This window comes from Sceloporus undulatus, chromosome 2 (genome assembly GCF_019175285.1).
Source record: "Sceloporus undulatus isolate JIND9_A2432 ecotype Alabama chromosome 2, SceUnd_v1.1, whole genome shotgun sequence".
NCBI lineage: Eukaryota > Metazoa > Chordata > Lepidosauria > Squamata > Phrynosomatidae > Sceloporus > Sceloporus undulatus.
The window spans coordinates 223,572,559-223,596,190 of NC_056523.1; the positions used below are offsets into that span (position 1 = coordinate 223,572,559).

Sequence of the window (23,632 nt, forward strand, 5' to 3'; positions counted from 1 at the left end):
CCATTCCCACTTTTGATTTCTCTAGTGTGTGTGTGTGTGTGTGTTGTTTATTCCCCTTAATAAAGTTATACTTTTTGTATGGAATCCTGCCTCTGGAACCCTGTGTGATTACGGACTCTGTAGACATTGGTCTAGATCCCTAAGGTTGCAGTTGCCTAACCACACTCGAAATCCCATTTTGAGCTAAGTACAAATTCCCCTAGATATAAATATATTGGTTTTGAGGAGTCCTCAAAGCATTTGAGCATTTTGGGTAACAGATGACAATGGCAAACTCCCTTGGAACAAACTGCCAAGAAAAACGCATGATAGGGTTGTCTTAAGGTCTCATAAGTTGGAAATGACTTGAAGGTGTGCCACAACAATATCTAGAATGTAATGTAGCTTGTAGCAGATTTAGTAAGAGTATTCTACTAAGTAGACTACTAAGAATAGTAAGAAATTCCAGGAATACAGGCTTATGGAAGGAGCAATGTCCATCTTATACATGTATCAATTCAGTATTTCCAGGGACAATAAGGTTGAGGACTTATGGATGAAACAACGTCCATAGTGATGGTTAATATACTCATGTTTAAATGACATATAATATTATATATAATATTACCATATGTACCTCATTTATAAGTTGAGGGCAGGTTTTGGGCCCAAAATTATGGATTTTAATATGACTCGTGGACAAGTGTGTGTATGGGGGGGGGCTTTATTTATTAGTTTTATGGTCCATAATACCATACAACATATATAACAAATCCTTTTTAAATATTGCCATTATTACAACACATCCTTTCCTCCCCCCCCCCCCTCCCCTCCCCCCCCCCTCCAATGTCTCTAGCCAAATAAATTAGTACCCAGTACCTGTAATGTGGAATATCTTATTAGAAGAAATGTTTATTGATTAGCCCTTAGGTCATTTCAAAATAACACAAAGTAACACTAAAATAAATAAAACACACTATAAAATCCTATAGAAATTTTATAGCAATTAGAAAAGAGCTAAAATGTAATAACACAGAATCTGAAATGTATATAGAGTTCCGTATGGATGACATGTAAATGTAAAACAATATAAGTACATTAGAAGTACAGTACCTAAAATGAAACATAGTTATAAAACTGATCATAAAAATCTATACCGCAGGTTCAAGATACAAAAATGGGAATATCTTATTAATAGTTTCCATCACAAACCCTTTTTCAGCTTTAATTTTCTTGAGCCAACAACCCCATTTGATAAAGACCATTTCCTTTATTTGAACATTATATTTATCTTTTCTCTCCCTTAAATAATCAAATAAAAGATATTCTGCAATATAATGCGACCAAATGCCCTGCTAACATTGTTTGTTTTTCCATCCCAATTCTATTCCATCATATGCTGCTTTTAAAAGATTCTTTATTACTTCTGTTTTATTCAATCTGAATTTTCTCAGATTCAAACATTCTCTTTATCATATTGGAAGTTTCTCCCCATCATTCTGTTTATCTCTTGTATAACATCTAACCAAATTATTTTGTACACAGGGGCACTCCCACCATATATGAATATATGTTCCTATTTACTCACATCCGTGCCAGCAATTTGGAGAATTCTTTTAAAGTTTATTTTTATTCCACAAGTGCTCACAAATAGAAAACATAAAATATACAAACTAACATCTTACAAACATAATGGACAATGACCAAACCATTTTGTTATACATCTCTTTTTTATATAAACCAAAACCAAATAACATATATAGTCCATCTAGAAATGTTATAGGCCTGTTACAGACTGCCAAAATAAAGCTGCTTTGGGTCTCTTTGGAGGTATGCTGTTTAAGTGATGCATGTATCCTAAGAATCCGGAAGCTGCACCAAAGCTGCACTCCAGTGCTTAGGAATGGAGTGTGGCTTTGGTGCACCTCCGGACTCTTAGGACCCATGCATCATTTAAATAGCATACCTCCAAAGAGATCCAAAGCAGCTTTATTTTGGCAGTCTGTAACAGGCCATAGTTAAGTTTGAAGGAGCATGATCAGAGATCCAGAAACTATATCTATGCATTTATCCTATTTGAAAACTATTTGCTTGATTTACTAAATTGTGGATTTTGATATGACCCATGGATAATAAGTCGAGGGTAACATTTAGGAGCATGTAGCAAAGGATCTATAGGATGAAGCAAAGGAAAACGATGCCAAAGGATTTACAAAATCCTAGCAGGCATCACTGTTTGTGCTCATACTAAAGGTTGAATGGATGAGAGAGTAAAGAGGGGGTGGGATGATTCAAAAACAGCTTACGCTCCTGCCTTTCACCAGGCAATGGTTCCTTTTTTATATAAGAGTTAAAGAGTTACATTGACCTGAGCATAAGTCAACTCAAATGTTTTCAATCATTTTCCCCCTAAAATGTCTAGATTTATACATGTGTATATACATAGTAATTCAATTCTGGTTATCCGTCCCCGTCCCCCGTCCCCCCGGTATAAATGTTGAGTATCCGTTATGAAGGTCTCTGTCTGATGTTTAGGATGTGAGCAGATATTTCTTTCAGTTTAGGGTTGGTTAATATTAATATAATGGAGTGCACAGAAGGAAACAGAGACAACAAGATGTTAATAAGCATTCCATCAACTGTTCCATTATCAATAACATTTTTGGTATAAATTATCATAGCAATGAAATATAAAAGGTAGAAGAAAAAGCAGAACAACAAAGATTTCATGACTTTAATGTGGACCTGAATGCTGAGGTCTGTCACGCCACTTTTCTTCATATTTCTTCTGTGCTTCTGTAGAGAAGTGAGCAAAAGGATGAATGAAATGGTGCTCAGGCAGAAATTTATGAAAGAAAGAAAAAAATCCAAAGGAAGCAAAATAATGAAAATGTTGTTGCAAACATCATTTTGACTGACATTCCCTAGCAGAGTTCCTGTCACATTGCAATCCTTTTTCTGTCCAAAAAGACTGACAAGTAAAGGAAGGTACAAAACCATGGAAATTACTATTGATATTCCAAGCAGCTTGGGTATAAGCACATTGATCCTTGCTTTCATCCACAGGAAGAGAGGATTGGCAAAGCTGGTGACCTTCACACAATAAAAAACACTAAGCCATGTGGCACACCAGTGGCTAACCATGATGGAAAGCGTCCAGGGAAAGTATATTAATTCTGCTATGTAAATATGCCTAGTAGACTGAAGAAAGAAGTAGAGCGCGGAGCTGTTCACTAGAAGGATCAAATGTACTAAAAATCTGGAGGTGCTCAAAGTAGTCAGAAGAAAATCACAAGGGACCATCTTCTTGCTTTGCAGCCATTGGTGTCCATTCACCACTACGATGAATCCATTTCCCAAAATACCAATCAGGGACACAATTCCAAAAATAATCCAAGAAAAGATATCCCATCTAGACATATTTCTACCTGTTATTTCTGGTGAAATTGTCTGTAATTTTGTTGTAATTTTCCAGGTTTCTGCCTGATGTTTGCTGAGGAACACTGCTGCTTGGGGCTTTTAAAATGATCGGATCATGCTACAGAATGCAATGTAAATTTCAGGAGGATTCTGTTACTAGTGACCTAACCAGGGATCATGTGGCAGATGTGAAATAATCATTTTTCCAGCCAGACAACACTAATGTAACTCTCATTTATTTATAGTTCTGTATCTCTTATTTAAGCCTTTTGTTGATCCCAGATGTGTGCAGGATAGGACTTATTTGTAGCCTTATTCTTGCAATTCAAACCTACATTCTGCAAGGGGAAATCCTCAGGATTTCCTCAGTATTCATCCTTACCTGTAAACATAACTAAAGCCTGATACAAATGGGCGCCTTATGGCACCCTCAGGCCAAAACTAGGGCTCAGGAGCTCACAGCAACCGCACACTCCCAAGCCCTAATTCGTGTGGACGGTGCCATTGTTATGTGGCATCGTCTACACAGCGTATGTAGCAATGACATGATGTGTGTGCCACGTCCAAACAGTGTGACATGTGTGTTACGTCACCATGACATCCCAGGGCACAAATGGCGTCTTGGCGGTGGCGCACCAAAGGAGCTCCATTTTGAAGCTCCTTTTTACTGTGGCTTGTTGCTGCGGCCATGCAACGATCCAGAGGAAAAAGCGACAGCCTCCAGCCATCCCTTTCTCCAGGTCTGTACCAGGTCTATATTACTAATTCCCTCTTTCTTTTCCACTCTATTTGTCTGACAATTCATAGAATCATAAAGTTGGAAGAGATCACAGGGGCCATCCAGTCCAACCTTCTTTGACCATGCAGGAATACACAATCAAAGCACTCTTGACAGATGACCATCCAGCCTCTGTTTAAAGACCTCCAAAGAAGGAGAATCCACCACTCTCTGAGGGAGCGTCTTCCACTGCCGAACAGCCTAATTGTCAGGAAGTTCCTCCTAATGTTGAGGTAGACCCTATTTTTCTGTAGTTTGTATCCATTGCTCCAGGTCCTAGTCTCTGGAGCAGCTAAAAACAAGTCAGTTCCCTCCTCAGCATGACATCCCTTCAAGTATTTAAACAGGGCTATCATATCACCTCTTAACCTTCTCTTCTCCAGGCTAAACATCCCCAGCTCCCTAAGTCTTTCCTCATAGGGCATGGTTTCCAGACCCTTCACCATTTTAGTCACCCTCCTTTGGACATGTTCCAGTTTCTCCACATCCTTTTTAAATTGTGGTGCCCAGAACTGGACACAGTATTCCAGGTGGGGCCTGACCAGAGCAGAATACAGTGGCACTATTACTTATCTTGATCTAGACACTATACTTTTATTGATGCAGCCTAAAATTGCATTGGCCTTTTTAGCTGCTGCATCGCACTGTTGATTCATGTCCAACTTATGGTCTACTTGAACTCCCAGATCCTTTTCACATGTAGTTTCATTCAGCCAGGTGTCCCCCATCCTATATCTGTGCATTTCATTTTTCTGCCTTAAGTGCAGTACCTTACATTTCTCCCTGTTGAAGTTCATTTTGTTACCTGTGGCCCAGTTTTCTATTCTATTCAGGTCATCTTTAATGTTGATCCTGTCCTCTCGGGTATAAGCTACTCCTCCTAATTTGGTGTCATCTGCAAATGTATGCCCCCAATTTTGTCCTCCAAGTAATTGGTAAAGATGTTGAATAGCACTGGGCCCAGGACAGAGCCCTGTGGGTATCAGAACCAGTTAAGATCAAGTATAATATTAGACATATCCAGTTATTTAATATTCACTTCATGTATTCAGCTCATCTATGATCACTGTTGTATGATATATATATATATATATATATATATATATATATATATATATATATGTTGATCTAGATAGTTCTGTGTGTTGAAACATTGTATAGTATTGGGGGTTGGGAAAATAAGGTGGAATATTAAGGGTGAGGTTTGGCTTGTGGATGGGACCCTGCTAAAGGGTTTGGAATGTGGGATAGAATGTAACAGTTCTTCAACTGTAAGGTGGCTAGTGGCTGTGGAGATTGAGTCCTGGGTGGGGTTTTAAAGTGGGAACTTTTCCTTGTGCCTTCAGATTCTGCAAAGACGTGCATGTGGTTACTTCTGCTGTGCATCTTACAATAAACTTTCTTGTTTTACATTAAGTTGGTTGTGGATCATTAGCCTGAGGTTCTCAATTCTCACAGTGGGATCCCACTGGTCATTTCTCTCCAGGATGAAAAGGAGCCATTGCTCAGCACTCTTTCGGTTCGGCCAGTCAACTAATTACAAATCCATATAACAGTTACCTTGTCTATCCCACATTTTACAAGCTTGTTTGTAAGAATGTCAAGGCGAACTTTGTCAAAAGCCTTACTGAAATCAAGATATGCTATATCCACAGCATTCCCTTCATCCAACAAGCTGCTAATTTTATCAAAAAAAAAAAAAAAGAGATCAAGTGTCTGGCATGACTTGTTTCTCTGAAACCCATGTTGACTTTTTGTGATTATGGCATTGCTTTCCACTGCTGTGGACTCTGAGGGAGAGAAGAGCCATCTGGCCGGTCCCAGCTGCTGGTGAGGCAACCTCCCTCCCTCCCAACTGCCACTGCTGTGGACTCTGAGGGAGAGAAGAGCCATCTTGCCGGTCCCAGCTGCTGGATCACCCAGTAAGAGGGAGAGCACACCAACATCTGAGCCCAAGGGACTGAAACCAACAGCCACTTCTCTCCAGGGAAGCTTCCCTGTCCAGCAACATCTATATTAGATCCCTTGTACCTTGTGGTAACACAGAGAGAGAGGAGCAAGCCTTCCCTGATAACATCTAGGAAGGAGACAACATCTGGGAAGAGACAGAGACCCACAGGTTCTATCTAGAGGCTGTTGGGAGAAGAAACTTCTGTTCCTGCTGCCTGGACCTCTGCTTCCCTTTCTGGACTGAGCTCTTTCAGGACTGGGCCTTGACTCAGCAGGCACTGTTTCATCCAGCACAGTTGCCTTGCCTGCCTGAGGTAGAAGGCTGGGACTTCTACAGGAGACTCACCAGACCACATCCCGATTTATTTGCTACCTGTCCTTTTCTGTTTGTTTTTCTTTTCCTGTTCCTGTCAATTCAGTAGGAAGCATGTTTTTTCCTGAGGGAGGAAGGGATATAGAGAGTCAGGGAGCAGCCATTGGAGTCATTCAAGGCAGAGGTAGATACGGAGAGAGGAGACAATTAAAACACCAAGGAAGAGGGGAACTCAAGAGAGTGCTAGTGATCCCCAAGGTGTCTCCCAGTCTAAATACTGTAGTATGTATAGCCTTGATGATAGTCTTACCGGGTTGAAGCTACTGTTGCTCAATGCCAGGTCAGTGAATGGTAAAACAGCTGCCATTCAGGACCTGATCCTGGAAGAACAAGCTGACCTGGCATGTATAACAGAGACCTGGTTGGATGAGGATGGAGGAGTTAATCTATCTCAGCTTTGCCCACCGGGTTTCTCTGTGCAACATCAGGCGAGATCTGGAGGGCGAGGAGGTGGTGTTGCAGTTGTATATCGTGATTCCATCCCCCTGACCAGATGCCCCCTCACACAATCTACAGGTTTTGAATGTGTTTATTTAAAATTGGGTAGCCGAGACAGAATAGGGATTCTGTTGGTATACCGCCCACCCCGCTGCACAACAGTCTCCCTTCCTGAACTGACTGAAGTGGTCTCGAGGATGGTATTGGAATCTCCACGTCTGTTAGTGCTAGGGGACTTCAACATCCATGCTGGGACTTCCCTTTCGGGTGTGGCTCAGGACTTCATGGACTCCATGACAACTATGGGTCTAGCCCAAGTAGTATCTGACCCTACTCATGCTGCTGGGCACACTCTGGACCTTGTTTTTTGTGCTGGGTGGGATGAAGATGATCTTGGTGTGGTGGAACTCTCTACAGTTCCATTATCATGGACAGATCATTATCTGGTCAGGTTTAGACTTACTGGGACTCAGAACCTCTGCAGGGGTGGGGGACCGATTAGGATGGTCCGCCCCAGGAGGCTGATGGATCCAGATGGATTCCTGAGGGCTCTTGGGGAGTTTCCTGTCACCTTGGCAGGTGATTCTGTTGAAGCCCTGGCCAACCTTTGGAATGGGGAAATGGCCAGAGCGGTGGACACAATCGCTCCTGAGCGTCCCCTCTCATGGAGTGGAGCTAAACCAGCCCCCTGGTTCTCTAGGGATTTGATGTTGATGAAGCAAATGAGAAGGAAACTAGAGAGACGTTGGCGGAAGACTCAGAGTGTATCTGATCGAATACGGGCTAGATCCTATTTGAAAGCCTACTCTTTGGCAATACGGGCAGCAAAGAAATTATTTTTTGCTACCAGCATTGCATCTGCAAGGAACCAGTCAGCAGAGCTTTTCCGAGTGGTCAAGGGTCTTTTACACACTCACCCTCAAGTAGAAAATGCAGACCACTCAATGGTTCGCTGTGAAGAATTTGCTCAGCATTTTGCAGATAAAATCACTCAGATTAGGTCCAAATTAGATGCTGCAATTAATATAGTGTCAGGGGATGTTATCTTGGCTCCTACTGTTCCAGTGTTAATGGATACTTTTAACTTGTGCAGCCTGATGATGTAGACAGAATCCTTGGAAAGATAAGAGCCACTACATGTGTCTTGGACCCTTGTCCTTCTTGGCTTATTAAACAGGCCAGAGGGGGACTGACTGAGTGGGTAAAGGAAGTAATCAATGCCTCCCTACAACAAGGCAGAATTCCATCCTGCCTAAAGGAGGCTGTTGTGAGGCCTCTATTAAAAAAGTCATCATTGGATCCCACAATAATGAATAACTATTGGCCAGTGTCTAACTTACCATTTCTGGGCAAGGTTCTGGAACATGTGGTGGCTTCCCAACTCAAGGGGTTTCTGGATGAAACGGATTATCTAGATCCATTTCAATCTGGTTTCAGACCTGGCTATGGAACAAAGACAGCCTTAATCGCCTTGGTGGATGACCTACGCAAGGAACTGGAGGAGGGAGTGTGTCCCTGTTCGTTCTTCTGGACCTTACAGCAGCTTTTGATACCATCGATCATGGTATCCTTCTAGACCGCCTCTCTGGGATGGGGCTTGGAGGTACTGTTCTACAATGGTTCCGTTCCTTCCTGGAGGGGCGAACTCAGAAGGTGGTACTGGGGGACTCCTGTTCGACCCCCTGGCCATTGACCTGTGGGGTCCCTCAAGGTTCTGTGTTGTCCCCTATGCTGTTTAACATATACATGAAACCGCTGGGAGAGGTTGTCCGGAGTTTTGGGGTGCGATGTCATCAATATGCAGATGACACTCAACTCTACTACTCCTTCCCACCTCACTCCAAGGAGGCAGTCCTGGTTCTAAACCAGTGCCTGTCTTCAGTAATGGACTGGATGAGGGCAAACAAGTTGAAACTTAATCCAGACAAGACAGAGGTGCTCCTGGTCAGTCGGAAGGCAGATCAGGGAATAGGGATCCAGCCTGTGTTAGATGGAATCACACTCCCCCTGAAAACACAGGTTCGCAGTTTAGGGGTAATCTTGGACTCAGCTTTAAACTTGGAGTCCCAGGTCTCTGCTGTGACCAGGAGTGCTTTCGCACATTTAAAACTTGTGCGCCAACTGTGCCCGTTCCTTGAGAAGCCAGATCTGGCCACGGTGGTACATGCCTTGGTTACATCCCGTTTGGACTACTGTAATGGGCTCTACATAGGACTGCCTTTGAAAAGTGTTCGGAAAATTCAACTGGTTCAAAGAGCTGCTGCCAGGCTGTTAACAGGCGCCGATTACAGAGCCCATACAACTCCCCTGTTGAAACAGCTTCATTGGCTGCCAGTTCGTTCCCGGGCACAATTCAAGATACTGGTTATATCCTACAAAGCCCTACATGGCTCAGGTCCACATTATTTGGCAGACCGTTTCTCCTGGTATGAACCTGCTCGGACTCTGAGATCCTCTGGAGAAGCCCTTCTCACCATCCCAACACCTTCACAAACACGTTTGGTGGGGACACGAGAGAGGGCCTTCTCAGTGGCTGCCCCTAGACTCTGGAACTCCCTGCCCAGGGAGATAAGAACGGCTCCCTCCTTGATGGCTTTCCGACGGCAGGTGAAGACCTATCTGTTCAAACAGGCATTTAAGTAATCACTATAAGAACAGACAGGAATGTTGGACTAGTTTAATCATTCTGTTTAATGCATGTCATTTATCTATTTATTTTAAAAATGTTTTAATTGTACTTTCTGTTTGTTTGTTTGTTTGTTTGTTTGTTTTTTAATTGCTGTAAAGCCGCTCTGAGTCCCAGTCCTGGGAAAAGAGCGGGATATAAATAAATAAATAAATAAATACTATCTCTTTACTTATTCTGTACTGAAATGCCCCTATCCTGTCCTCTGCTCCATTATCCTCAGGTTGAGCACCCTTTGCTTTTTCTGAGAAGACTGAGACAAAGAAGGTGTTGAGTAATTCTGCCTTTTCTCTGTCTTCTGTTAGCATTTTGCCAGATAGAACATCTTTGAAGAACATCAAACAGAATCAAGGTATACTTCCATAAACCTTTTTCAGTTTAATAAAAAAAAAACTTAGATTGAATTGATGTTTGGAGACACCTTTATGGAAGTGCAAGGGATTATACCTACTTCTCAGGAAGACATAAAACCTTCTCAAGGATTGATTTATTTTTAGTCTCTAAAACATTGTGCAACATGATTATAAAAATTACAAAGTTATATGTAAAAAAATCAGGGATATAATGCCAAGGTAAATTTCTGATCATAATCCAATTACAATGTCTCTTAGAGAATTAAAAATTGATTATAATTGGAGACTTGATGAAAACTTACAAAGTGATCAGGACGTGTTTTAAAAAAACAAACAAACATTTAAATTGCATTTTGAAGAAAATCTGGATAAGGGAGTAAATATAATAAGTGTATGGGAGCAAGGAAGGCTATGCGTGGCTTCTTTATTCAGAAAAATTGGAAAATTCAAAAGAAGCAAAAGGAGAAGATGTAGAAAATAATGTCAGGAGTTAGGAGTACAGAACAAAAACTACAAGAAGAACCAACGAATAAAAAATTGTAAAAGAATTAAAGATCTTATAGAAACAAATATCTATAGAGATATCAGAAGAAATGGCAAACAAATTAAAATATGCAAAACAAAAATATGTCCAACATGGAAACAAACCAGGGGAATGGCTGGTGCAACTGATAAGGAAAGAAAAAGAGTAAAAAAATTATTAGAAAAATACAAAATGGAGGAGAAACATTTACAGAACAGGAGGAAATCAAAAAGATTTTTTCAGATTATTTTTCAAAACTGTTTAAAGAACAAAAAAATACTATTAGGAAACTAGAAGAATATCTGGAAAAAAACCACAGATCATTCCTCTAAAGGAAAATCAGAAAGAAATACTAAACCAACCAATAACATCTATTGAAATAAAAGAAGCTATAAACAATTGTTAGACAGGAAAATCTCCACACCCCAACAGTTTTCCAACAGCATATTATAAACACTTTCAGGATGATCTAATTGGAGTTTTGGAAAAAAATGAACAACATGAAATAACACTTTAATCCCTAAAGAAGATCGAGACCATCTCCAGCTCAAAAATTACAGACCGATCTCTCTGTTAAATAATGACTACAAGATAGGCTAAAGAAATTCTGGGAGAATGGATGGATGGATGAAGATCAATGTGGCTTTTTGCCAAAATGATATTTAAGGGGTAACATCAGGCATATACTTAATTTAATTGAGTATTATGATGACATAATGAATAGCAGCTGGCAGTGATCTTCATTGATATCGAACAAGCCTTTGCCTCTGAAGGACACCTCAGGTCTAGCAAAGCCCCGCGGGGAGGAGGAGGAGGTGTACATCTGCCCCCTCCTCCTCGGTCCCTTCCTTCACCCGAATGGGTTCCAAAGGGCCTGTTTGAGCGAAGGGAAGGGAAGCCAAAGGGAAGGGGCCTGGGCATGTGTTCCAGTCCTCTTCCCTTCGGTCTCTTCCTTCACCTGAACGGGCTCCAAGGGGCCCATTCGCGCAAAGGAAAGGGAAGCCAAAGGGAAGGGGCCTGGGCACACGTCCCAGTCCCCTTCCCTTCAGTCCCTTCCTTCACCTGAACGGGCTCCACGGGGCCCATTCGCACAAAGGAAAGGGAAGCCGGGAGGGAAGAGGGCTGGCTCCTTCTCCCTTGCCCCGTGCCTGGCGAAATGGCATCGTGTGCCATAGGTTCACCATCACAGGTCAAAAGGAAACACACATTAAAATTGCTCAATACATGGCACACCAGAGGCTGACCATGTTGAAAAACATACAGATAACATTGATAGCTGCCTGTCTGGAAGAATCCACATGTGTCTCTGGAGAGATGAAGTACAGAACAGCATTCACTGAGTATAGCATCACAAATCTGGATGTGCTCAATCTAATTAAGAGGAAATAAGTCAATATCATTGCTGTCCCTGCACAACGGTGATTAATCCATTTCCTAAAGGGGAAGCCATGGATACAATCCTCATAATGGTCCACAAGCGTATATCCAGTGGAGAAGTTGAGTTATTAACCATTCTTGCCATTTTCTAAACAAAGAAAAGAATGAGAGATTGTATCTGTATGTGATTTCCCTGGTTTATCTGTGATGACTGGCAAAAGACACGGTTCTGTTTGGAGCTTTTAAATAGACAGATCATAATATAGAAAGCAATGCACATCTTAGAAGGATTTTGTTATTCATTGAGATAAGCATCTTGTTGAGCTTGTTTTCTTTAGCATGTATTTACTGTGCATACTGATAGGCAACTTGCAGACTGACAGCACCCGGTGCCTTAATCTACCAGGACAAACAGTAGCTAAAGGTGGGATATTGAGACATCTGCTTCACTCTCTACTAAAGTGGCATTTTTAATCCAAACAATTATAAAATCAATAATGTTCTATGTGGTACAAAAGCTTTGTGCCCTGGTGGTGCAGTAGTTCAATGCTGGTACTGCAGGTACAATGTTCTGAGTTTGATCCTTGAGGAGGGCTCTAAGATACACTCAGCCATCTATCCTTTCATAGGTCAGTCAAATGACTACTCATCCTGTTGTGGGCAATTGGCTTACACATTTTAAACCACTTACAGCGTGCTAATTCACTGTTAAGCAGCATAGAAATGTCCTTGCTACTGCTATTTGTTTGGCATGCTGGGTCCACCATTTTTCTACTGGCTTCAGTGTGTGCGACTGAAGTTATTGTTTCAACTGAGCTAAGTGTTAGAGATAACATTTTAACATTTTACTTTTCTCAGCTTTTAATTTTAGGGATTTAGACAGAAACAGTATCTGTAGTGTTTTATGAATTTTTTTTTTTTAAATTTATTTGTATACCGCCCTGTGGCGAACCAATCCGGGCGGTTGACAACAATGATTATAACAGAGTAAAATAAAATTAAAAAACATTATAATCCCTCCCCTCCTTCTAAAAATATTTAAAAATATGACAGATTAAAAACACAATATCAAACATAAAATATAGTTAAAACAAACTAAAAACCCTGGTGTCCCTCTGGAGATCCTCAACCATCACTGAAGATGGGGCCACGAGAGGAAAGAGGGGATCAGGGAGTCCAGGCCGGGATGGTTAATCTGGAAAGGCCTGCCGGAAGAGATCCGTCTTGACAGCTCATTCGGCAGGTCGTTCCAGAGTTTGGGGGCGACAGCAGAAAATGCCCTCTGGGAGGTCGCCGCAAGCCTAGATTTTAGAGGCTGCAGTAAGTTTTGACTGTATTTAGTTGTATTTGTGTATATTTTTATGAATTTCATGCACTTTGTTTTATATTTAGCCTACGACTGTAAATAAATGATTGATTCACTAAACTCCCTTGCTCTCAAAACTGGTTTCCATCTCTTTTTCTTTTCTGATACCAGTAGGTAAAATCCCACACTATTAATGACCTAATCAAATGCCTTTGGGACTTTAATGAATAGACATTATATGCCACTTTGTTTGCCAGCTTGTTAGTGCTCTGAGGCCATAAATCACCTTCTTGTGTCTGTGGCACTTCCTCCTTTTCCCCCTCCCCAGGTTTCTTTCAGGAATTTGAAGAAATGATGGAAGAATCATCTTGTGCACTAGTAATGAAATCATTTCAAAATGGTCTCTGTGTTGGAAAGCATCAAATAATCCATCAATTGAGGAATGGTTGAGCAAATTATATGAAGCCAGAAATATGGATATATTATCTGCATTATTAAAAGGAAAATCTGAAGAAAATGTGAAAAAGGAATGGAGTGCTTTAGAATTGATTGAGGGGAATGATAATTTAAATAAATAAGGTTGATTTAAGGGGGGGGGGGAATATTTTTTTTATTTATTTTTTTTGGGAAGCACCATGTGAAAATGATAGAACGAGTTATAGACCAGGAATAAATAAATAACTTGTAATGCGCAGTATTAGCCAAATGTAAAGGAAGTAATAACTAGAAAGTGTATAATATGAGAGATCTAATGTATATATGTGTTTATGTCTTTGTTTTTGTATGTTAAATGTTGGATTTATATTAGGTTATGGGAAAATTCTTTATCTCTTTTATGTTGTACTATTCTATTCTAAATAAAAAATTATATTTAAAAAAATGGTCTCTGTGTTTCTAAAGCCTATGACCCTTTGGGAAGTCTATTTCTCAATCAGCCCTATTTGATAACCCCCACACCTTCTCAATCACAGTTTTGAAAATATTATTTTGTTTATCAGCTTGATCAATGATGGAAGTATCTTCTTGTTTACTAATACTGAAATAGATGTTGAAATCATTCCAAAGTATCCTCTGTGTTTCTAAGGCCCAGTATCTTTTATGTAAATCTCTTTCTGACTCAGTCCAGTTTAATGACCCTCTCCCCTTCTCAATCACAGTATTGAAAATGCTGATGCATTGTACTACTTTGTTTACCAGCTTGAGAGTTATTATAGCCATTTCTACTTCCTTCTTCCTCACCTCTTTGGTAAGACTGCAAATTCCTAATGATGGATACTCTTGAAATGTTTACAGATCACTTCTTCATTTCTAATGAAGAGATTTTACTAGCAAATTGCTGGTATTGGTGTTTTTGCTTATGATTCCAATGAAAGAAAAGTCTGATTGGTAGCAATTACAGTTCCTGGAATTGGTTTCACACTGAGAGCCATATAATGCGAGGCAGGTGAACTGAAATTGTGTCAGAATAATAGCACCTTTGGTTGATGCTTATGGCATGACTTTGCCCCCTTTCTGATATTACCCCACAGGATACCATTTTAGCTGTGTTTATTTTTAGTAACACACACAAAAAAAGCCAGTAAGTACCACCTTTCCTGTTTGTGCTGACTTGGGGAGATGGGTATGTTTAGTCTGGAGAAGTTAAAGGGAGATATGGTAGCCCTCTGTAAGTATTTGAAGGGGTGTCACATTGAGGATGGAGCAAGTTTGTTTTCTGCTGCTCCAGAGAATAGGACCCAGAACAATGGATAATTATTATTATAATAATTATTATTTATTTATTTATATGCCGCCTCTCCCACAAGATTGAGGTGGCTTACAACATTGAGTAAAACACAGTATAAAATACAACATACAGATAAAATACATCCCATTAATTCCCTCCCCCCATCCGTACTACAATAAAATATCATTAAACAATCAAAAAATTAAAAAATTGAGAATTGAAAGAATTACAATAGTCAATAATCAAGCCAGTGAGAAACAAGGGGATGAGCAGTTTAGGTGTTCTCTTTGAGGGTCTGTATCCACATGGGAGACCAGGTGGGTTATTCAGGCAAGGCCTGTCAGAAGAGATCTGTCATGACAGCCCTTTTAAAGCTGTCAACATTGGTAATATTCCGCATCTCCTCTGACAGGCCTTTCCACAATTTCGGAGAGGCTGGTGAGAAGACCCTCTGGATAGCCATGGTCAACCTGGTATTTATTGGTTGAAGGAGGTCCTTCCCAGAGGACCTAAGTCTGCAGCGCGGATTATATGGAATGAGGCAATCCACAAAAAGATTGGACCCTAGCCATATAGGGCATTAAAGGTGATAACCAAAACTTTGTACTGTGCCTAGAAACTAATAGGCAGCCAGTGAAGAGATTTTAAGACGGGGTAATGTGATCACCCCTAGCTGTCCCAGTGACCCCTCTGGCTGCCATATTTTGGACTAATTGAAGTTTCTGGATGAGGCACAAGGGTAGCCACATGTAGCGTGCATTGCAGAAATCGAGTCGTGAGGTTACCAGTTCATGTACTACAGTTTCTAGCTACAGGAAAAGATTCCAGCTTAACATTAGGAGAAACTTCATGACAGTATGAGCTGTTGGATAGTAGAACACCTTCCCTTGGAGTATGGTGGAGTCTCCTTTCGAGGTTTTTAAACAGAGGCTGGATGACCATCTGTTGGGGATGCTTTGACTGAGAGTTCCTGCATGGCAGGATGGGGTTGGACTGGAGGGCTCTTGGGGTCCCTTCCAACTCTATGATTCTACAATTCTATGATTCTAGTGTGAAACAAATTCCAAGAACTGTAAGTAATACTACCAGTCAGACTTCTCTTTCATTTGAATCATAAGCAAAACCACCAATATCAGCAATTTGCTAGTTAAATCCCTTAATTAGGAATGAAGAAGTGATATTTAAACATTTCAAGACTATCCATCATTAGGAATTTGCTGTCTTACTAAAGAGGTGAGGAAGAAGGAAGTAGAAATGGCTATAACTCTCAAACTGGTAAACAAAGTAGTACAATGTATCAGCATTTTCAATACTGTGATTGAGAAGGGGAGAGGGTCGTCAAACCGGACTGAGTCAAAAACAGATTTACATAAAGGATCCTGGGCCTTAGGAACACAGAGGATACTTTGGAATGATTTCAGCATCTTCTTCAGTATTAGTAAATAAGAAGATTTGCCATCATTTCTCCCAAATGCTGAAAGAAACGTTGAGAAGTGGGGAGAGAGGGAAGTGCCACAGACCTAAGAAAGTGATTTATGAGAATTGTCCAATGAGCTCCCAACACTGAAGAGCTGGCAAACAAAGTGGCATAAAATATTTGTTGATTGAAGCCCCAATGGCACTTGATTAGTCCATTAATATCATGAGATAGTGGTGTGTACTTGAGTTGTTTGACTCTAATAATAATAATAATAATAATAATAATAATAATAATAATAATAATCAACCACAAACTATGATGTTTCCTTGGCTTGCCATAACAAAAACTTCATTTGAAGTTCCTGGCAGGTTCCCTTGACCCCCCACCCCACCCCACCCCTGCCGCCATAAATAAATAAGAGAGAATCTGCTGGCTGGAGTCTGGCAGTCAGGACAAGGGAAGGAAACCAGCGAGGAGACATTAAGCAGGCTTGCCCTGTGGAGGAGCAGAGGCCGGAAGTTGAAAGTAGTGGTAGAAGGAAGAGGGAGAAAGTGGCTAGGGAAAGTCACTGTTATAGGTTGGCCTTCGGGTCACCATGCATAATAAATAATTTGAAGGCACACAACAATAACAAAGGGAATGCTACTATCATGGATTACTACTGCCTTCTGTGTAATACTGTGTAAGACTTGGGACTCAACTTGAGACTTAACTTGAAAGTATCATACAAGGACTTGAGACGCAACTTGAGACTCAGCTTGAGACTTGGAGTAAAAGGCTAAAATACACTACTGTCATGGGAATTTACCTCCCAGTACTAGAAAAGAGAAGGACATAAATGAATCTCAGGAGCAAGGAAGCGTATTTGAAGCAACACTGCTGTTGGATGCACTGAAGGCAATAGAAAAATGTTTGACCCAGCATGCCGAACAAAGCTTTTATACCATGTAGAACCTTACTGACTTTGTGATTGTTTGGTTTAAAAGTGCCACCTTGGCAGAGAGTGAAACAGATGCCTCAATATCACACCCATTAGTTGGTGTTTTTTTGCTGATAGATTAAGGCACAGGGTACTGTCAGCCTGTAAGTTGCTTTTCAGCATGCACAGCAAGCACATGCCAAAGAAAACAAGCCCAAGTTTCTTATCTCAATTAATAACAGAATCCTTCTAAGGGCTCATTCCCACTTGGACATTAATTTGGTTCCCGACTCTCCCTTGCTCTGATTTGGAAAGCGATTCTAAAAGGTCCCCTGTTCCCATTATGAAGGGAGATCTTTTCCCTCCCCCAGTGAAATCACTTTTTTTTGGCACGATTCTTGTCCTCACTGCTAGTGCCACTTCAAAATCCCCCATCAATCATCTGTGACGTAAGAAGCAGCCTGGCTTGGACATGGAGGTGGGTGGGTAGAGACTGAGAGAGTGTGACCTGAGGCTGAGAGAATGTAAGGCTGAGAGAGTGTGATGAAGAAGGGTCAGAGTAGTATGAGGAGGAGGAGGAGGAAGAGGAAGGCAGGAGGAGGAGGATGGCAATGGAGCAAGGCCAGGGAGGATGGAGGACAAGGCAAAGGTCTAGGGAGGAGGCAAGGGACAGAGGCAAGGGATCCAGGAAAGCTTGGAAACAGAGGACACCAGAACCCAGGAAGGCTTGAAAAAGGAGGTCACTGGGACCCAGGGAGGCTTGGAAACGGAGGGCACTGGGACCAAGGGCGACTTGTGGGAAGGAGGACAGGGCATCTTTTCTTTTCTTTCTTTTCTTTTTCTTTTTCTTTCTATCTTTTTTTTTCTTTTTGTAAATAAAATTAATCAATGTAGCAATAGAGTGGTTTAGCACCTTTGCAAGTAGTTACTAAACCATTCTGTCGCTTCATTAATTAATTTATTTTTTTAAAAAAAAGGAACCAAAAGTCACACCAATAAATGAAAAGGCAGCACTGGGGGAGGGGGGATATCATATCCAAAAAAATGGGGAGGGATGGTAAATACCCCTCTGCCATTAGTCCCTCCCATCCAAAATGCTGCTATTCCAATCTGTCGTTCCCACTTGTTCAAAACTCTTTGGGATCGCTTCTTTTCAAAAGAACCTCTTTTAAATTAGTGTCTAGAAAAGCCGGTTCTTGTGACTTTGCCTCGCTTCATCATGACAGGATTCAATCACATTGCAACAGGAACCAGATTCAAATAGGAACGAGGTTCATTTGCACCGAATTGCAATTTGCCCTTAGATTTGCATTGCTTTCCATATTATGATATGTCTAATTAAAAAGCTCCAAACAGCAGAGTGTCCTCTGCCAGACATCACAGATAAACCAGGTAAATCACACATAGATACATCCTCTCGGTTTCTTTTTTTTCTTTTCTTTTTTAAAGAAAATGACAATAATGGTTACCACCTCAGCATCTCCACTGGATATACTCTTGTGGACCTTTACAGGAATTGTATCCATGGCTTGTCTTTTAGGAAATGGATTTATCACAGTTGTGCTGGGACATCAATGGCTTCAAAACAAAAAGATATTGACTTGTGAGTTCCTCTTGATAAGTTTGAGCACATCCAGATGTGTGATGCAGCTGCTATCCTCAGTGAACGCTCTTCTGTACTTCATCTCCCCAGAAACATATGTGGATTCTTCCAGACAGGCAGCAATCAATATTATCAGTATGTTTTTCAACATGGCCAGCCTCTGCTGTGCCACATGGCTAAGTGTTTTCTACTGTGTGAAGATCACTAACTTTGCCAATCGTGTCCTCCTTTGGCTGAAGCCAAGAATCAATATGCTTGCACCCAGACTACTTGGAATGTCAATAGTCATTACCATCGCTCTTATTCCACTGGTTGAATATTTTGAGTACAAAAAGTGTGGAAATCTAACAGAAACTCTGCCAGGAAGTGTCATCCACAGTGGGTTTTATCACAAAAGAATCTTTATTTTTCTTCCTCTGATGTTTGCTTATACTTGTATAAATTGCACCATAAGCATAGCTGCATCCATTCTTTTAGTTAACTCCCTTTGGAAGCACATAAAGAATTTGAAGAAGAGTGGTGCTGGAGTTACAGACCTCAGCACTCAGGTCCATATCAAAGTCATAATATTCTTGTTGTTTTATGTCTTCCTCTTCTTTCTATATTTCAGCATCATTATAACATTTTCAGTAAATGGTATCACGTTTAGAAACTCTGAGAGACTAGCTCTGAAAACCCTGACAACTACATTTCCTTCTGCACACTCCATCATATTAATATTGACTAATCAAAAACTGAAAGAAATGGCTGCTCGCATTCTGAATATCAGACAAAGAACTTCATAAAGAGATGAAAAGGGCAGAAGACAGGCACTCTTTTTGTGTGTGCCCTCAAGAGTAAACATCTGTGGACAATGATCTGTGTGTGTGCGTGCGCGCATGTGTGCACACTTCTTCCTAACCAGATTCAGGGCTCATCCCAACTCTGTGTCTTACCTCCGTTGTAATACAGTGGGCCCTCGGTATCTGCTGGGGATCTGTTGTGGATCCCCTAACGGAAATCAAAATCTGTGGATGCTCAAGTCTTATTTTTCCTAATGGCAGCACAGCCATGTGTCTTTGCCACCATGAGTAATAATGGGACCAAAGTCTCACCTCCCTCTCTCTTCCTTCTTTCCATCCATCCATCCATCCCTCCTTTCTTTCCCTCCTACCTTCCCTCCCTCCTTCCTCCTTAACCTTTCTTTCTTTCCTTCCTTGGCTCTATGGGTGGAGGCTGGAGCCCCCATCAGCTGGAGGGAGCTGGAGCTGGGGCTTGAGTCTTGGAGCCCCTGCCCCAGGTCCAACACCTGAGATGGAGCCTCCAGGCTCTGTGACCCAAGCCCAGACCTAGCACTGGCTCTCTCCAGCTGATGGGGCTCCACCCCAAAGCCAAGCTGGTTGGTCCAATTGCCCCCAATGGCGGTGCAGCTGCATGCGCACTACCGTTGGGGACAATGCAGGCTTGCCGTCTACAGATGCTCAAATCCATGGATGGCAAGTCCGCAGATAAGAAGGGCCCACTGTACTTTTGTCTCTCCAACAGTTTAAGATATATACCAACAAAACAGATATTGTTAACTGGAGTCAGGCCAAGATTCTTTCAAGCCATAGGATCTTCAGACTTCAGGTTTTGCCAAACTTACATCATAAACTACAGGAACGTCAGACTTCTTCTTTAAATGGACTTATATATTAATTGTGGATGTTGCCTTATTCATTTCTGATTGTTCCCTGGAAGGTTTCTTAAGTTTTAGAGATGGGATACCTTACGTTATGGTTATTTTTCATTATTTTTGCTGTGTGATCATTTTCTGGATGTTTTGTACAGTTTCATTATTTTTCTTGATATTTAAATTGTATTATTGTAGTAAGCACATGCAATTTATAAGTTTAATAAGTTTTTGCATTATTGTTAAATAAGCATTCACAAGTCCAAGACTTTCCTGGTTAGACTTTTTTGTCACTCATTTTAGAGACCTTCTGTATGTAAGTATACATTGCCTTATATTTTCCTTTTACCTTTGCTATACTGTCTCTGCTGTACCCTCCATATCACCAGAAAGCAAATACTAGCAGTATGGTATCACCTCAAATCATATATTGACGCTTGTCTAATGCTGTCATAATACAACTCCTTTACTGTGCCTCTGTTAGCATTATGAGAAACTACAGAGTTCAGCCTCATGTACTATTTTGTTGAGATTTTTTAGGGAGAAAAATTAAGCATGCTTCACATGCTGATTTTAAAAAGCAGGTCCTCCGTGTCTTTCCCTACAAGTTGAAATCAATGAAGATGCAAAGTCTGGAGAGATTCAATTACAACATTTCCATCTTTTGTTTTGCATTGTTGATTCTGGACACCCTTGATGAATACAGACATACCAATATATTTGAACGTACTGCGTCAGTCCCCTTCTCATGGCACTGTGATAAACTGACACCTACTTAGGGACTAACACATCCCCTGAGGCTGAGGTAGAGGTCGAAGGCTGGCAGAGCAGGAACTGAAGTCTGCTGTAACAGGGGTGGCTGCTACTGGTTTTTAGTTGGAACGTGGTCTGACAGGGGAATGTTTGTAGGGGAAAAGGTGAAAAGGAAAAAAAAACAAGACAAGATCTCTTGATCCTTTCCCTGTCTTTGCCCCAGGATTACCTTCCTTTCAGAGAAACAAAAATAACAGTAACTTTAGGTAAAATCATAAAAACCCATAGTGCTAAGATCTAATAATACAAATATTACAGTGGTCTCTTCCTTTACATTCCGGACCCACTCACCCCCATCTAAGGGAAATTCCGCAGATTCTCAAGCCCCATTTAAAGTAATGGGGGTCATGCCCCCGGCAGTGTGGTGGCATGCTCACACCGTGTGTGTGCACACCATTAGTCTTTCCATTATGTGGCACTGCTTCTTCTCACACGGCTTTCAGCATATGATAAAAGCCGTGTATATCGCGCCCAAGTATGATGTGGGCACACTGTATTTGGGCCTTTTAAAAACTAATAAAACAATCAGAGCATTTAAACTAATAAATCAGTCATCCTTTGAGCATCCTGAGACATGAGTTTCTTCCACAGATTTCATTGCATGCTTCCTAGTTTCTCTTTAAAGTATGTTAATTGGTTTCTCATAGAACATGTGATTTAGCAGAAATCCCTACTAGTAAGCAAAATTTAGAAAGTTATTTAAGGCGTGGTAAAGAGCACTGAAAACCAGCGCTCTGTCGGCGCCTGTTTTCTCTCCACAGGGAGGTCGCAGCTGCCAAACCGTGCGGCTTTCCTGCAGAGTGAAAAGAACCCGCGAAAAGCATAACAAGTGCGCCACTGGTGCACTCATTACGCAAGCGCCGCATGCTACTTGCGTAACAATGGCGGTGCCTATGTTTACAAGGCGCCGCTATTTTGACACCCTTATCACATGCTAGGGTTGAGGGGCATGTGGAAGTGCCGCCCCGAGCAAACCCTTGCACGTGACGAGGGCATCGGAAAGGGACAGTCTGTACCGGCCCAATGTCAACATGTGTTTTCTTTTTCTCTCAGAAAAGAACTTAAGGAGGACTCGAGTTCAATAATTATTATAAATGCTGTTGCTAAACTTCAGGTGTGGGCACACTTACATCATTAGTTTGTACATAGTGACATTTGAATAATATGTAGTGTTTAGGAGGAGCAGCAGTCAAACCTTGGAAGCTGTCTCTGAAGTTTAGTCATGTTTAACAATTCAGACCTCTTTATGTTATCAGTTTTATATGGAAACCATGGAGAAATGTTTATAAACATAAGAAGATTGGAATGGTGAGTTCATGCAGATTTTCAGTCATGGTATAAGATTTTGGTTTATAAAATAAAAGAATCAATGTGGCAGATAAGATTGATGACATTAGGAAGAGCCAAAAAGATGGAAAAGAACTGGATTTGTGATATTCAATCTCTACTATTTAATATGGGGGAAAAATATTAGAAACCCTATTTGCAGTCAAAACATGCAATTTGTATGAACTCAAATATAGTAAAAAATAAATAAAACAGTCGATTTAGATCATGTGAAAAGTGGGAAACTGGGTATGTATGTCCACAGGGAATAAAACACATTGAACCATGTTTTCTTGAATTATCAGAAGGAATGTATAGATTGCAAGAATGATTAAGAAGACATTGGTTTTTGATAATGGTTTGGGCTGTATGTGTGGAATATCACCCACATCTTTGTTTTGATCAGATGGGACATATCAAGAGGATGGGGGAAAGAGATATAAGTGTAATGTGACTTATGTACAAAGTGTAAATACAGCAAAATTGATATATGCTATAGAAACTAGAAATACTAAAGTTACTTCGAGTATGCGTGAAATCAAACATCGAGTGAATATAAGGATTAGAAGAGGTTAGATCAAATATTAAAATATAAAATATTTTTGCATGTAATGATTCACCCTATTATATGGCTTATGTTGATTATGATATGTATAATCATATGGTTATTGTATTTAATTAAGCAAGTGACAGGATTTCAAAGGGACTGTGAAAAATGGAAAGCAGAAATGTAGTTAGTACAAAGTAATCAATAAAAAGGTGATTCCAAATGAGATATTTGGTATGAAGAGGAAGTATATGTAAGGAATGAGTGGGAACCCTGAACAAAATGAGGGAGAGTGCAGTGCATGATAAAATCGTGATTTGGTACACAAAACAGGGAAAATGAAAGAATACAAATTACTCAAATTTTACTTTTCAACCGTTCCTTCTCTATAACTGTGCCCTCTCGACCCTTGCCCTTCTTGGTTGACCGCTCAGGGAGGAGATG

The 23,632-nt window shown here is 40.8% G+C and overlaps 2 protein-coding genes across 2 annotated transcripts; one reads left to right on the top strand and one right to left on the bottom strand.

Annotated features, from left to right (window-relative positions):
• Positions 1 to 2,487: 2,487 nt before the first annotated feature.
• On the bottom strand, positions 2,488 to 12,013 carry LOC121920588 (taste receptor type 2 member 143-like). The gene is made up of 2 exons (XM_042447712.1): positions 11,976 to 12,013; positions 2,488 to 3,391 (listed from the first exon to the last, which is right to left on the bottom strand). Exons 1-2 carry the CDS (start codon positions 12,011 to 12,013, stop codon positions 2,488 to 2,490), a joined length of 942 nt encoding a protein of 313 aa, XP_042303646.1.
• Positions 12,014 to 18,709: 6,696 nt separating this feature from the next.
• LOC121921200 (taste receptor type 2 member 8-like) lies at positions 18,710 to 19,636 on the top strand. The gene has a single exon (XM_042448915.1). The coding sequence runs from the start codon at positions 18,710 to 18,712 to the stop codon at positions 19,634 to 19,636; it is 927 nt and encodes a 308-aa protein (XP_042304849.1).
• Positions 19,637 to 23,632: the final 3,996 nt, after the last annotated feature.

What these genes read in the sequence shown, in the direction of transcription:
- LOC121921200 (XM_042448915.1), top strand. Translation starts at nt 18,710, where the DNA reads ATGGTTACCACCTCAGCATCTCCACTGGATATACTCTTGTGGACCTTT.
- LOC121920588 (XM_042447712.1), bottom strand. Translation starts at nt 12,013, where the DNA reads ATGGTTAATAACTCAACTTCTCCACTGGATATACGCTT. An exon ending in TCTCCACTGGATATACGCTT is followed by an intron (nt 3,392 to 11,975) that starts GTGGACCATTAT and finishes AAATATGTCTAG; the next exon opens with ATGGGATATCTTTTCTTGGA.